The sequence below is a fragment of the Mus musculus genome, chromosome 10, assembly GCF_000001635.26.
Source record: "Mus musculus strain C57BL/6J chromosome 10, GRCm38.p6 C57BL/6J".
Taxonomy (NCBI): Eukaryota; Metazoa; Chordata; class Mammalia; order Rodentia; family Muridae; genus Mus; species Mus musculus.
Window position 1 is genome coordinate 19,847,657 of NC_000076.6, and position 12,290 is coordinate 19,859,946.

General features: G+C 48.3%; 1 protein-coding gene across 2 annotated transcripts; it reads right to left on the reverse strand.

Annotated features, from left to right (window-relative positions):
• Positions 1-260: 260 nt before the first annotated feature.
• Slc35d3 (solute carrier family 35, member D3) lies at positions 261-8,978 on the reverse strand. 2 transcript variants are annotated; one of them, XM_006512916.4, is made up of 3 exons: positions 2,928-8,978; positions 2,172-2,654; positions 1,929-2,013 (listed from the first exon to the last, which is right to left on the reverse strand). In XM_006512916.4, exons 1-2 carry the CDS (start codon positions 3,364-3,366, stop codon positions 2,209-2,211), a joined length of 885 nt encoding a protein of 294 aa, XP_006512979.1. In that variant the 5' UTR covers positions 3,367-8,978; the 3' UTR covers positions 1,929-2,013; positions 2,172-2,208. The 2 variants fall into 2 exon arrangements, with proteins under 2 accessions (NP_083805.1, XP_006512979.1); NM_029529.3 differs by lacking the exon at positions 2,172-2,654 and having other exon boundaries at positions 261-2,013; positions 2,928-3,803.
• Between the last annotated feature and the right edge of the window lie 3,312 nt (positions 8,979-12,290).

Genomic DNA, 12,290 nt, shown 5'->3' on the forward strand with positions numbered 1-12,290 from the left:
CTCAGTTGGTAGAGTGTTTGCCTAACATGTAGCAAGCCCTGGGTTCAGTCCACAGCATCACATTAAACTGGGCATTACATGCTGGCAATCTCAGCACTGGGACAGGAAAAGCAGGAGGGTCAAAAGTTCAAAGTCATCACTGGGGGAAAAAAGAAAGTTCCCAATGTGTTGGCGCACGCACAAAGCCACTATATTCCATACATGAGAAGCATCTTCCAACAGAATATAAATGTGACTGAAACAAACTTAACACTTCATCTCTTTACAGATAGACTCACACTTTATTTTTTGACAAATATAAGATAGAAAAATATCGTAATGCGAATATAGCAGTGGCTCTTTTTGTAACAGAGTTTTGGGGTGTGCAGTGCAGACCAAGGTGGTCTGTTTCCCTCTGGCTGTTTTACAGTCAACACTAAATATAATCCAGTCACTGCATTTCCTCGAAAGAGTATTACATGGGAAAATGGGTTTTTTAAAGGTTATAGCATTCAGTAATAAATATTATAAAGCAAGGGACCCAAACAGCCTTTAACATATATAATTACAAAGAACAAACTTTAGACTTCATAATCAAAGCTAGGAACCCATGTCTTCAAAATAGCTTCAACATTTCCTATCAATATATAATAGAATACCCATTTTTTAAAAAAGAAGGAAGAAAAATACGAGTAAACACAATATTGCAGATGACCCGAAGAGTAAACAATTCAGTGTATTTATAAACGTCATTTCAACAATATACTCTTTGCCTAACAGGCAATAAAAACTAGTTCTGTCATCAGAAATGTGCCCCTGAATGTGACCTTTGAACTTACTAAGTGATACCATCATTACTACAAGCCATCTTTGGAAGGGGTGGCTGAGGGACTCTTGGTACATGCAGATATTTGGTTATGATTATAAAGACAAAAAAAAAAATGAATGTCCAGGAGTCTGAAGCTGAAGTCGCTTTTGATTTGGTTAAGCACCTGCACAGGTCTCTTCTTTCTGTGGCACCTCAGGCAAAGTCCCACTATTATTAATAAATAATAAATAGGTGCTAATTTGTCTCTGTCGGTCCCTTTCAGCTCTTGCATCTCTAACCCCCACCCCTCAGAATAAAACTGGAGGCCCTTCCTTAGACGTTATTTCTGCCACATAAAACGGCTGTATGTAATATGTACATACATGCATGTCTTTTTCAAGGACTGGGTAATGCCTCGTTTTCCATCAAATAATCCTTCTTCATGTACTTAGTTCCCCTAACTAGTCTCCACACTTCTAAGTAAGTGTCCTTTAAGGACCTCCTTCCCACCTCATCAGAATGCCCTTCTGCTCTTGAACTCCTAGCCGCCAGTGAAATCCCTCTGATGCTGCCCCTTGACTCTTGCCCACCTTGCTGCACGGAGTCACCTGCCCCCTCCGCACTCTCTGGCTCGCTATTTCCGCTCTTGGCGGGCAGCTCCTCCATAACGAAAGGCAACTGGTCCCCACTTGGCTGTCGCTCCTCTCCCTCTGCCTGCGATTCCAGATCTTCATAGTTGCTTTGCCTTCTGGTCTCCAAGAATTTGGCCACACAATAAATGATGGAGCCCAGGGTGTTCACCACAACGCCAGCAATGAATAGAGAGGTGGGCTCCACGTCGCTGAACGCCACCATGCCCACCGTGATAGTGGCGATGCTCTTCACCACGCCCACGAAGCTGGTGGTCACAGCAGAGTTGATGTAGGTACAGTGCAGTGTGGTGAAGTTCATGGCACAGCCGATCAGGATACAGGCCACGAATATGGAAACCATGGCCGGGTCCTTCCAGCCTGGAAAGGTCCAGGCGTGGATGGAGTCGGTGCTGGCGAAAGAGCAGATGACCAGCAGAGGGGTGGCGGAGACGGCGATCACATACTGTGCGGTGAGAGGCCCGTGCTCCGTGTCCGCGCTCGCCTTCTGGATCAGCACCAGGTAGGCTGCGTGCACCAATACAGCCAGCACGCCCGTTACGTACCCAATGGGGTCGCCCGTCAGGTCGCCAGCTCCTGAGCGCACCAAGACGGCAGAGCCAGCGCGGGAAAGAAAAAGAGAAGACACAGGGTTGGGTATCCACTCCAGGAAGCATGTCGCCTTGGGGGGAAAACCCTTAGCATCCCAATTCTGCCCACGAATTTTCCGAGTGCCCAACAGAAACCCTCCTTGCCTCCATCTCTGTGTCAAAATGCGACCGTCAAGCCGAGCTAATGTACCCGGTCTTCCTCTAGCCAGGGCGAAGGCCAGGGGGAGATCAGATGCTCTCTGGGTAGGCTCCTTGGGGTCCCTGAAGCCTGCACGGAGGCCACCTGGGAGGGTGGTTCCCGCCCCGTGGGCACCGGAAGGGACAGGGAACCCCAGCTAGCGGCCTCAACCGAGTGCGGGCACGGCCCCGGAAAGAGTGTTTCCCCTCTGCCCGCAGCTGGATTCCCCGGGGGTCCTCCCCGCCCCTCCTGCCCTTGAGCCCCGGGGCGGTTCCTTTTGCCTAGGGCCCGGGTACTGAGCCCAGGTTGCTCAGGCTTCACTCCCGTCTCTCCAGCTCCCCAACCCCGCGTGATCCGAGGAAGTTCCCGGCCCCCTTCCTTCCGGCTCAGTGCAGGGCTGGACTCCAGTTCTCTGCGCTGGCGACTCTCCATCCCTCCTGAGGAAGGGGCTGAACAAGAAAGACCCGGGTGGGGGAGGAAAGGGGTGGGGGTGGGGTGGCGGAAGCCTGGACACCTGGGGGGCAGGGCTGATGGAGGAGGCTTGAAGGCTGAGAGAGGCTGCGCTGGGTCTCAGAAGAAAAGTCCCTTTTGTGATCCCAAGGACCACTCAAAGCTCCCTGCCTCAGTATCCCCATCTGGCAGTGAGGGCGTTGCACCGAGTGGTCCCAGCGGTCTCTACCGGGTGGGTTGGGTGGACCAGGGTTGACGCGGGTCCCGCTCACCTGCCAGGGCGGCGCCGCAGGTGGTGATGAGCACGGCCGCTAGCACTCCGGGCGAGGGCGCGCCGTTCTTGAGCACCAGCACACCGATGAGCATGGTGACTAGGGGCAGGCAGCGCTTGAAGACTACGTACATGGGCAGGCTGAGGCCGCGCAGCGACCAGAGAGTGAGACTGGACTGCAGCGTGGAGAGCACGGCAACCCCAGCGAAGGAGCGAGCTAGGCTCAGGCCGAAGGGGGGCACGGCAATGAGCCCCAGGCGCCGCAGCAGCTCCAGGCTCAGCGCGGCGGTGGAGCTGGTCAGGCACTGCACCAGGGTCAGGAAGGAGAACTGGTAGCGGCTGATGAGGAACTTGAGCAGGATGTTGAGGGAGCCAGAAAAGACCCCGTGCGCGATCGCCACCGAGATGCCCAGCACGCGGCCCCGGCACAGCTGCCGCATCGCGCCGGCCCCGCCGTACCCCGCCGTGGCGGAGCTCGAGACTCGCAGGAGGTCGGCGGGGAGGCGCAGAGCGAGGGCAGCGGGGGCGCGGGCCGGGCGGCGGGACGAAGCGAAGGGCAGGGAGTGCGGGCTGGGCTGCGGAGGGCAGCTCCAGCCGGGCGTCCTCCCGGCTCAGCAGCTCCGCGTGCGACTGCCCCGCAGATGCCGGGAGGCGGGGGCGGGGGACTCCGAAAAGTGGCAGGGGTGGGGGACGGGTGTGAGAGGAGTGGCGGGAATCCTAGAGACCGCGACTTGGAAGTAGGTGAGGATCCCTGATGAGCTGTGTCCCGTGTGGTTCCTGGGTCAGAAGGATGCTCTGCGGAGTGCGGACTGGACCTGCTGAGGCGGCTGCCGCGGGGCGGGTGGAGCCTGCTTCCCTGGGGCATCCAGCGCCCACCGGGGTCGGCTCTCCGGGCGCGGCACCTCCTCCCTTCCCACAGTGGCAGAGCAGCGGGGTGCGTGCTGGGGGATCCCCTGCACAGCTAAAGACGGTATTAGAAACAACGCTCCAGCACTGAGCACCGTTCATTGGTCGCAACAAGTGACGGCGCCCCCAGCCCGGTGGCCCGCGAGTTGCAGCGGATTTTCCACCCACGGTCTCTCTCAGCGCTGCACGGGAAATGAGACACGTCGGTGCTGGAGGGCGGCGGGCCCCCTGACATTAGATCCCAGGGCCTTAAAAGAACCAGCTGCTGGGGAGTGCTTTGGAGCCCCGAAGTTGGCCTTTTCTGGTGCCAGGCTGTGAGCTTGGGTTCTGCGCCCCTCCCAGAAAAGGTCCTGAGATCCTGCGTGGCGCTGCAGGAGCTTTCCTTATGGAGAATGGCGTCTGGGCATCGGGTCGTGGGAATGGAGGGACACACTTAATTTAGGCAAAGATATAAAATAGGCAAAAGCAGACACTAACCGAGGGCAAGCTGATAGTACTAGCAGTGAAGGAGCGTGAGGGGAAGGAGCCCAGAGGCCAGGTAGAGATAGATGGACTGCTGAAATGACGAAAGGGAGAAAGCAGAGGGTGTGTGACGCAAGGATGAACCATAGACACTCCACCCTGTCCAGGTGTTCCGGAGAACGGTTTTTGAATTCCAGGGAACCGGCTTCAGATAGTAGGATTGTGTGGGTACCACTTTCCCTCGCCAGAGAGCACTCCTCTGCCCCATTGTGAAAAGTGCGCATGTGTTCCTCCCTACTTTACCTTTTGTGACTACCCCCACCCCCACTCGCTCCAGGTCCTTCCACCCCCACCCCAGTGAGGCTTTGATCTGAATTCACTTGCAGGCAAGTTACGTTCTGACCCTCAGAAAACTCAGCAGCGCAGAGCCACTAGCTTGGCTTCTGTAATTGCCAGCTACAGTCGTTTTTTTTTTTTTTTTTTTTTTTTTCCCATGCTATTTAAAATTTATAGTGATGTCCAAGCTTCCGCTGAGAAGCTAAGGATTTGAGGTCTCTGGTCTCTGTGTCACGTCCCTTTCAGTCACTGGGGTCTCATCTCTTAACGACTGGAATTTCAAACCTTTAAACACCACATCTCCTTGCCTGGGCACATGGGTACATTTCCTCGAAATCTTTTATCTTTATGGTTTTCCACTTCTATGATGCACCCAACCGTGGGGTACAGATGTAGAAACGGATTATAAGCTCAGCAGGAGGAAGAAATTGGAACAGGAATTAGAACCAGGTTCACTGCAGTTTCTCATGTGGGCCAGCTTTTGTATTGTGGGTGCTCTCGTGAGAAAGCACACCATCTCAGCCATAGGCAGGCTTAGGCTAGCGCCCAGCACAGCCACCTGCTGTGTCCCTGACAGGTGTGCACTCAGGTAAGTATGGGTCCCCGCAAAGCTGACTTTGCAGGAATAACCCCTAGCTGCACTGTGCTTCAAAGTTTCCGGTTCCCCAGTAGCTCTTGGGCTTTGGTTCCCCTGGGAACGCTTCAGTTTTATTACTGTAAGCTGTGGTTACACACTACTAGCTATTTAAGAGACTCTGGTTGACAAGGGTTTAGGAAAGGCTGAGGTAGTCATACAAATTATGAGTATAGTTTAAGAGTATATTCAAAATATACAGGGATCAAGACTGAACGTGAACTTTTTTTTTAACTAAGATTTTCAATAGGAGATTCCCGTTTCTCCTGACCACTCCAATTAACTGGGCCGCTGCTGCAAGCCATCCTATTATAAGAGAATGTTATAAAGAAGAGCCCCTACAGCCCTAGCTCTGAATGATTCATTTCTGCCAGCAATTATAATTACTTCCATTTTTGATACTAACATTAGTTGGAAGATTGGGGGCTGACTCAGCTACCTTACCCTTCTCATTTAGGCAAGACTACTTGGCTTAGTATTTCTGATCTACGAGGTATGAAACAGCAGATTTTCTCTGCTGTATTATATATAGTTCCCTAGTAGGACCTAACAAATTAACCCATCTCTAACAAAAGTTGTTACTAGGTAAGTTCCTAAAGAAAGTCAAGAAAAAGATAAATATCATAGTATATTTAGGAAGATCTGAGGTCACAAAGCCATCTGACCAATTGGAATCAAGTTACCAAAGGTCTAGACACACGTTCTTTATCTTTATAGCTACTCAATAAATATTAGTGGCATAAAATCAATCTTTCAGTTCACTCACTCAACAAATGTACTGAGCAACTATTTTATGCTAGGTAGTCAGTTGGGGGAGGATTCAAGAATGACTACTCTCAGCTGGCCTCTGGGGAAGCACCCATGGGGGGGGGGGGTGAGGGAGCACCAGGAAGAGACAAGAGCAGCAAGAGAAAGAACATCCAGGAAGGAAATTACATCAGCTTGACAAGGAGCAGAGATGGCTTTCAGGAGAAAGAAGTATGGTTCTAATTAAACGTACTTTATCCTTTTTAATTGTAAATGTGGCACATGCTCATTTGTTGTAGAACATATAAAGAAAACAAACTATAAATAACAAGCAAAGGCTGTCCTCAGTGTTCACCAGCTTCCACATCACACACTGCTCATAGCTGGCTGTCCTTCAGTCTTTTACACACGTACTCATATACAAACCCTTTTTATAAAGGAAAATTGGGAGATCGTTTATTTGGATGCTCATGAAGCTTGTTTTTAAAACACTTTGTGGTAATTAACTTTCAAGGTAGTCCCATTCCCAGTGAGCTCCCGTTTCCTTATTCACATCCTTACTGACTTCTTCACTGGACTGAAGTTAGTCTTGGTGACCAATGCAACATAGCAGAAACAAGCATGTCACTCTGGAAGCTTCAGTCTTGGCTTTTCTCTTTAGCACTTCTAGGAAGGTCTAATGCCCTCCCTCTCATATGGACACATCACATGGTCTATGGGGAGTCCACACGGTAATAGAGACCACATGTGACAGCTCATCCAAATGTCATGAGGAAACCTAAGGCTGAACAAATCAGCCAAGCCATTTCTGATTCCTGACTACTGGAATTGCAATATAGCAAGACAATGCATGTGGCTCTCAAATACATACCCTAACAGCACCATATTTTCGCATGTCAGAATATGAGTTTATGTTGTAAGCAGACACACTGAAGGTTAATCTTTAACAATCTTAACATGTGTACATATGTCAGTATGTGTGTGCATACCAGTCTATGGAGTCCAGAAGAGGGAAGGTGTGGGGTCTGCTGAAGATGGAATTTTAGCAAGTTGTGAGCTCCTGATGTGGGTGCTGAGACCTTAGCCTCTATTGCAGTTTCTGATACAGGGTCTCTCTCTGGCACCTGGGCTTGAAGATTAATTAGGCTAGGATGATAGGCCAATTAAGCCTCCTTTCTCTGCCTGTCCAGGGGTCAGATTACAAGCATGGCCTACCATATGCAACTTTTTACCTGGATCCATATTCTCATGGGTGCTAGTAAGTACTTCACAACTGAACTGCAACTGCAGCCCGCAGTCACTCTTTTCTTAAATGACTGGAGAAATTCCCTCCTCTTCTTTCCTGTACTGGGAACTTAACTCAGGGTCTCACAAATCCGAGGGAGGCAGGCATTTTCCCACTGAGCTACTAAGAATCCTGGGAGTGTAACTGCTGGGTTGTGGAAGAACTGACCATGATTTGCTGCTAGATCACACTTACCAAGACAAAGTATAACCACGCTCTCCACTCTCGAATTAACTGGATTAATTCACTAGATTGTGTCAGTACTGTAAATGCTTGCCAAAGCATTATGCAGAAACCAGGGGAGGCGACCTCACTTTAATTAGGATTTCTCTGCCATCAGCGAGGAAGAACATTTTGAAACATAGCAAACATTTGCTTTGCGACTTCTGTGAACTCTCCATTGGTATCCTGTCTACTTTTGTGTTGTCTAGTATTTTTTTTAAAAGATTGTCTTCATTTATGTGTAACTGTGTGTGTTGCTGCCACGTGTGTCCGTGCCATCTGGTTGCTTGAAGAAGTCAGAAAAAGGTGCTGTATCCCATAGGACTGGAGTTACAGGCAGTTGTCTCAAAGCGGCGCTAGGAGCCAAACATGTCTGGAAGAGAAAGACTACCACCCCAGCCTGTCTACTGATCTTTAAGAGTTCTTTATAAATTCTGGATACCGGGGCTGGGGCGATATCTCAGTCAGTGAAATGCTTGCCTCACAATCATGTAGACCTGAGTTTAGTCCCCAGAACCCATGTAAATATGATATGATGGCACACACTTGTTATCTCAGCACTGGGGAGGGCAAGATTCACCCAGGTGGATGAGGTCCAGGCCTTACCAGCCAACTAACTTAGCCTTCCTTATCACTGAGTTCCAGACCACTGACAGACTCTGTAAAATACCAAGGTGGAGGTTATCCTCTAGCTTGCACATACACTGTACATACACGTGCACCTGCACACACATGAACATGCATTCACACACACATAAAAGAGTAAATTCTGGCTATTAGCCAACAGGGGTTAATGCATCCTTGAAAGTCTATCCTTTCTTTATGTCCTCTCCCCACTAGCTCTGCTGTGTGGTTGCTATTTTAGAGTTTGCTGTCAATCTTCTTCTTTAGTCATTTCACATAACTTAAAATGATGAGTAAGAACTTGGCAAGCCAAAGGCAGAAACCTAAGGAACACAGACTAGCTTGAGCAAAGACAGAATGGAAAACTTGCATGATTCGGGCTTTTGTGAATATCTGGTGTTGTTGGAGTAACCTCGCAACAGGCAGGGACAAAGATTGAGCTGTCTGGTTAGGAAACGGAACTGTGACCCTACGAGCAGAGAGAGGTTTTTACAACAAAACTGGCAAACTCCAGTTATATGTTGGCTCAGTCTTTGGCAGCAGCACACAGGATGGTGGCTCTGAAGGTACAAAACTAGAAATAAAGCAGCTACTCAAGAGACTGGTGGCAATTCCTCAGAGAATCTAGGACAGTGGCGCTTGGGTTGAGGGGTAAAGGGACAGGACACTAAGTGACCTGTGCAGTGTGGAGGAGGAGCTATAAGCTGTTATGTAGGTCTTAGCTGACCTAAACTGATGTTTAACTTGACTCTTCCGTGCTCATGCTGGAGGGAGCTGCTGGTTTAGTTAGCAAGATGATTTTAGCTGAAAGAAAATGGGTTCACAGGCTCATGGGAGGGAGCTCCAGTGCGTGAAAGCAGGAGGCAGCCAGTATTCAGTTCATAAGCACAGAAGTTGGAAAAAAAAAAAAAAACTTGAGTAGATTGGCACATCTAAGGAGAGACATGTTAGGGAAGAAATTACTAAGGATTCACCTGTGGAAGAGCCAAAACACTGCCAAGACGTTTGGAGAAGCGTGAAAGACAAAGGCAATGTGGGCTCTGCCCATCGAGAGAGAAAATGGGCTTTGTGGGGTCTCCCAGGCTCAGATGCAGCTTCTTCCCTTTGGGGGCTGAAAAAAAAATGCAATTTTGTCAGTTCTCTCGAAATGATCAGAATCTAGTTGCCAGAGCTCACATCTCGATTCTTTTTTTAGCAAGCCAACTCATCCTTTTAGTCAGACTGTAATGTGGTATTGGAAGACCCTACTATTAAGGTAGTGGTCCACATGTCTGGGTAGCTCCCCAAGCTCAGTGCAAAATGGAGGACCCCCTTTCTCAGCAGGGCTTGCCCCTCTCCAGTGACCTTCTCTGTCTGGAGAGTGTCTCTAAGCACAGGTGCCTGACCTCATCGGGAGGATGGCCTGCACTATACAGAGCTTCCTGAACACACATAAGTCCCGCTCAGCCCTTCCCACGGTATAATTAGGTACGATGTTAGGATCAATCCCACCATTCCCTAAAAACCCTTATATACCTCAACCCTGAAATAATAAAGCAGAGCCCTCTCACTGGGGCTGTCTCTCTGGAAGTCCTAGTGTCATATTCACAGCTCTCTGAACTCTGCTCCCTCTGTCCCCATGGGCCTGGTGGCCAAAAAGGGAGACCCACAAAGTGGCAGGGGCAAAGGTTTTGAGTTAGCTATGCTGATTTCAAGTCAGCTTATTCAGCTGTGTACTGCGACTCCTGACACCCTGGCTTCCTTGTTTAGAAAGCAGAGAAAGTAATAAAGATTAAACTGAGGAAGTAAGTAATAGAGGTTAAAATGGACTGCATACTAGCTGGATGTGGTGGCACAGGCCTTTAGTCCTGGCACTGGGAAGGCAGAGGCAGGTGCACCTCTCTGAGTTGGCGGCCAGCCTTGTCTACATAGTTCCAGGACAGCCAGAACTCAAAAAACCAACAAAACAAAAACAACCAACAAAGAAATGTATAAATAACAAAAAGCAAAAACAAAACAACAACAACAAACCCTGCATATGTGGACCTGCTACACACTTCCCTGATGGCAAGAAGGGTCACTGCCTCAGTCACACTGTCCTGTCCCAGCAGGTTGACAGGCAGCCTGGAAGGCAGATAAGATGGATGCTAACAGGTGGTCAGGAGATTTGTGCTGATGTCCCGCAGGAAGGACTTTTCATCTAGAAGCTACCAAGAGTTCAAAACACATGACCTGTTGCTTTTCGAGCAGTCTCCTTTTCATCTCCCAATAGAAGCTCCAAAGCCAACACCCCTTCATATCAGGAAGTCAGAGTCTAAACATCTCTCACATCCAGGGACACAGGAGAAATGGACCAAAGGAGGTGCTAGGGACATTTTGCTGCTCTTGAGTTTTGTTTGTTGAAACAGGCTCTCACTTTGTAGTCCAGTGTACCTCAGACTCACTGCAGTTCAGGCTGTGGCCCTCTTGCTGCAGCCTCTAAAGTGCTAAAAGTATAGGCATGCACCACCACACTTGGCAAAAATCATTAAAAAAGCTTTTGATTTTGTTATAGGATAACTTCGTGTAATGTACATTCTGATTACACACTCCTCCAATTTTCCCCCCTGCTACACCCCTTCCTCCATTCGCGCCTCGTTCTTGAGATTCACTGACTTTAGCCAGTATTACCATGAATCTGGAACCATCTGCTGTAGCCTGTAGGGTCTTCAGTGAAAACACAACTGAAGACAATGACTGTTCCTCTCCCAGAATGTAACAGGAATCAGTAGTTCAGCCAAGAGAGGAAACTGGTAGTTTTTGAATCCTGAGGTCTATTACTTTGTTACAATAATCTCTCATATTCAAAGAGGAAAAGAACTGCATTCATTGTAAATGTTAATCTTTTACAGGCTCTGCTGATACAGAGCATCCACCATGGACCATTTTTTTATCGAGACACACTTTGTTGAGATGCTCTTAGTTCATGTGGAGGATAAGACAAGGAAAAGCTGAACGAAACTCCAGTCACAACTGTAAGGAAGAGCTGAGTTTCCCTGTTCACCCCTGCCCTCTTGTTAAACAATGTCCACTTCAAAAGGAGCTAGTGTTGCTGACCAGGATCCAAGAAAACAAGTGTTCCTCTCTGAATCACGCACTTAACAAACATGCTTCATGTGTTCTACATGCCAGGCCTGGTGATGACAGTCTGAGTCCTCAGACCGCGGGCACTGAGCTGCATAGCTGACCATGTTTTCCATCTATGAATCTGCAAAGCTTAGAAGCAAACCTTTGGCCCAGTCAGCGGCAAGTTACAGAACTCTGTGAATGCATTCTGGCTCCTCTTGGTCTCAAACTCTGCTTCTCAACTTAGGTTGTTTTGTGTCTTCAGCTGTCTTCATCTTGTGTTTTCTGGGATAAGACATAAACATGTAGGACATATGTACTTGAATTCATTTTTGTTCTGTTACAAGTATTTTTTTTTCCAAAAATTCTCAATAGTTTGGCCATCCAGTCTTCCTGGCATCATTTGTTAAAGATGCTGTCTTTCCTCCAGTGTGTATTTTTGGAGTATCTGTTAAATACAGACGGCTGTGGTTATGTGTGTTCATGTTTGGGTCTAAGGATCTACATGTGGTTTTGCAACAGCTGGCTGTTTTCATTACTATGGCTCTGTGATATTGCTTAGAACCTGGTATGGTAATCTCTTTAGGGCTGTTCTTTTTGCTCAGGACTACCTTGGATGGTCAGGGATCTTTTGTGCCCCACTATGAACTTTAGGATTTGTTTCTATTTCTGTAAAGAATGTCATGGGATGTTGAGTAGAACTGCATTCAGTCTGTAAATTGCATTTGGTAGGATGGTCATCTTGACAATATTAATTCTACCAATCCAGGAACATGGGATGTCTTTCCATCTTCTAACTTAAGGGCTTCTGAGCTGGCTCGGAGAGAAAAGGTGCCTGCCACCCAGCTGGAACTCTGGCTTCCATCAGTGAAAGGGCAAAGATTAAGAACCAACTCCTGAAAGCGGTCCTCTGATGACCACATTCCTGTGATGCCCTGACACACACATACATTCACACTAAAAGTAAGTATTAACAAAATTAACATTCCCAAAAGCTTAAGAACTATAATTTCTCCCATTTACATAAAGCATATTTGACAAACAAGTGCTATACAAAATGTTTT

Coding starts and splice junctions, on each gene's coding strand:
- Slc35d3 (NM_029529.3), bottom strand. CDS start 3,366: ATGCGGCAGCTGTGCCGGGGCCGCGTGCTGGGCATCTCGGTGGCGATC. Junction 2,014..2,927: donor CTGCGGCGCCGCCCTGGCAG/GTGAGCGGGACC, acceptor TGGTGCGCTCAG/GAGCTGGCGACCTGACGGGC.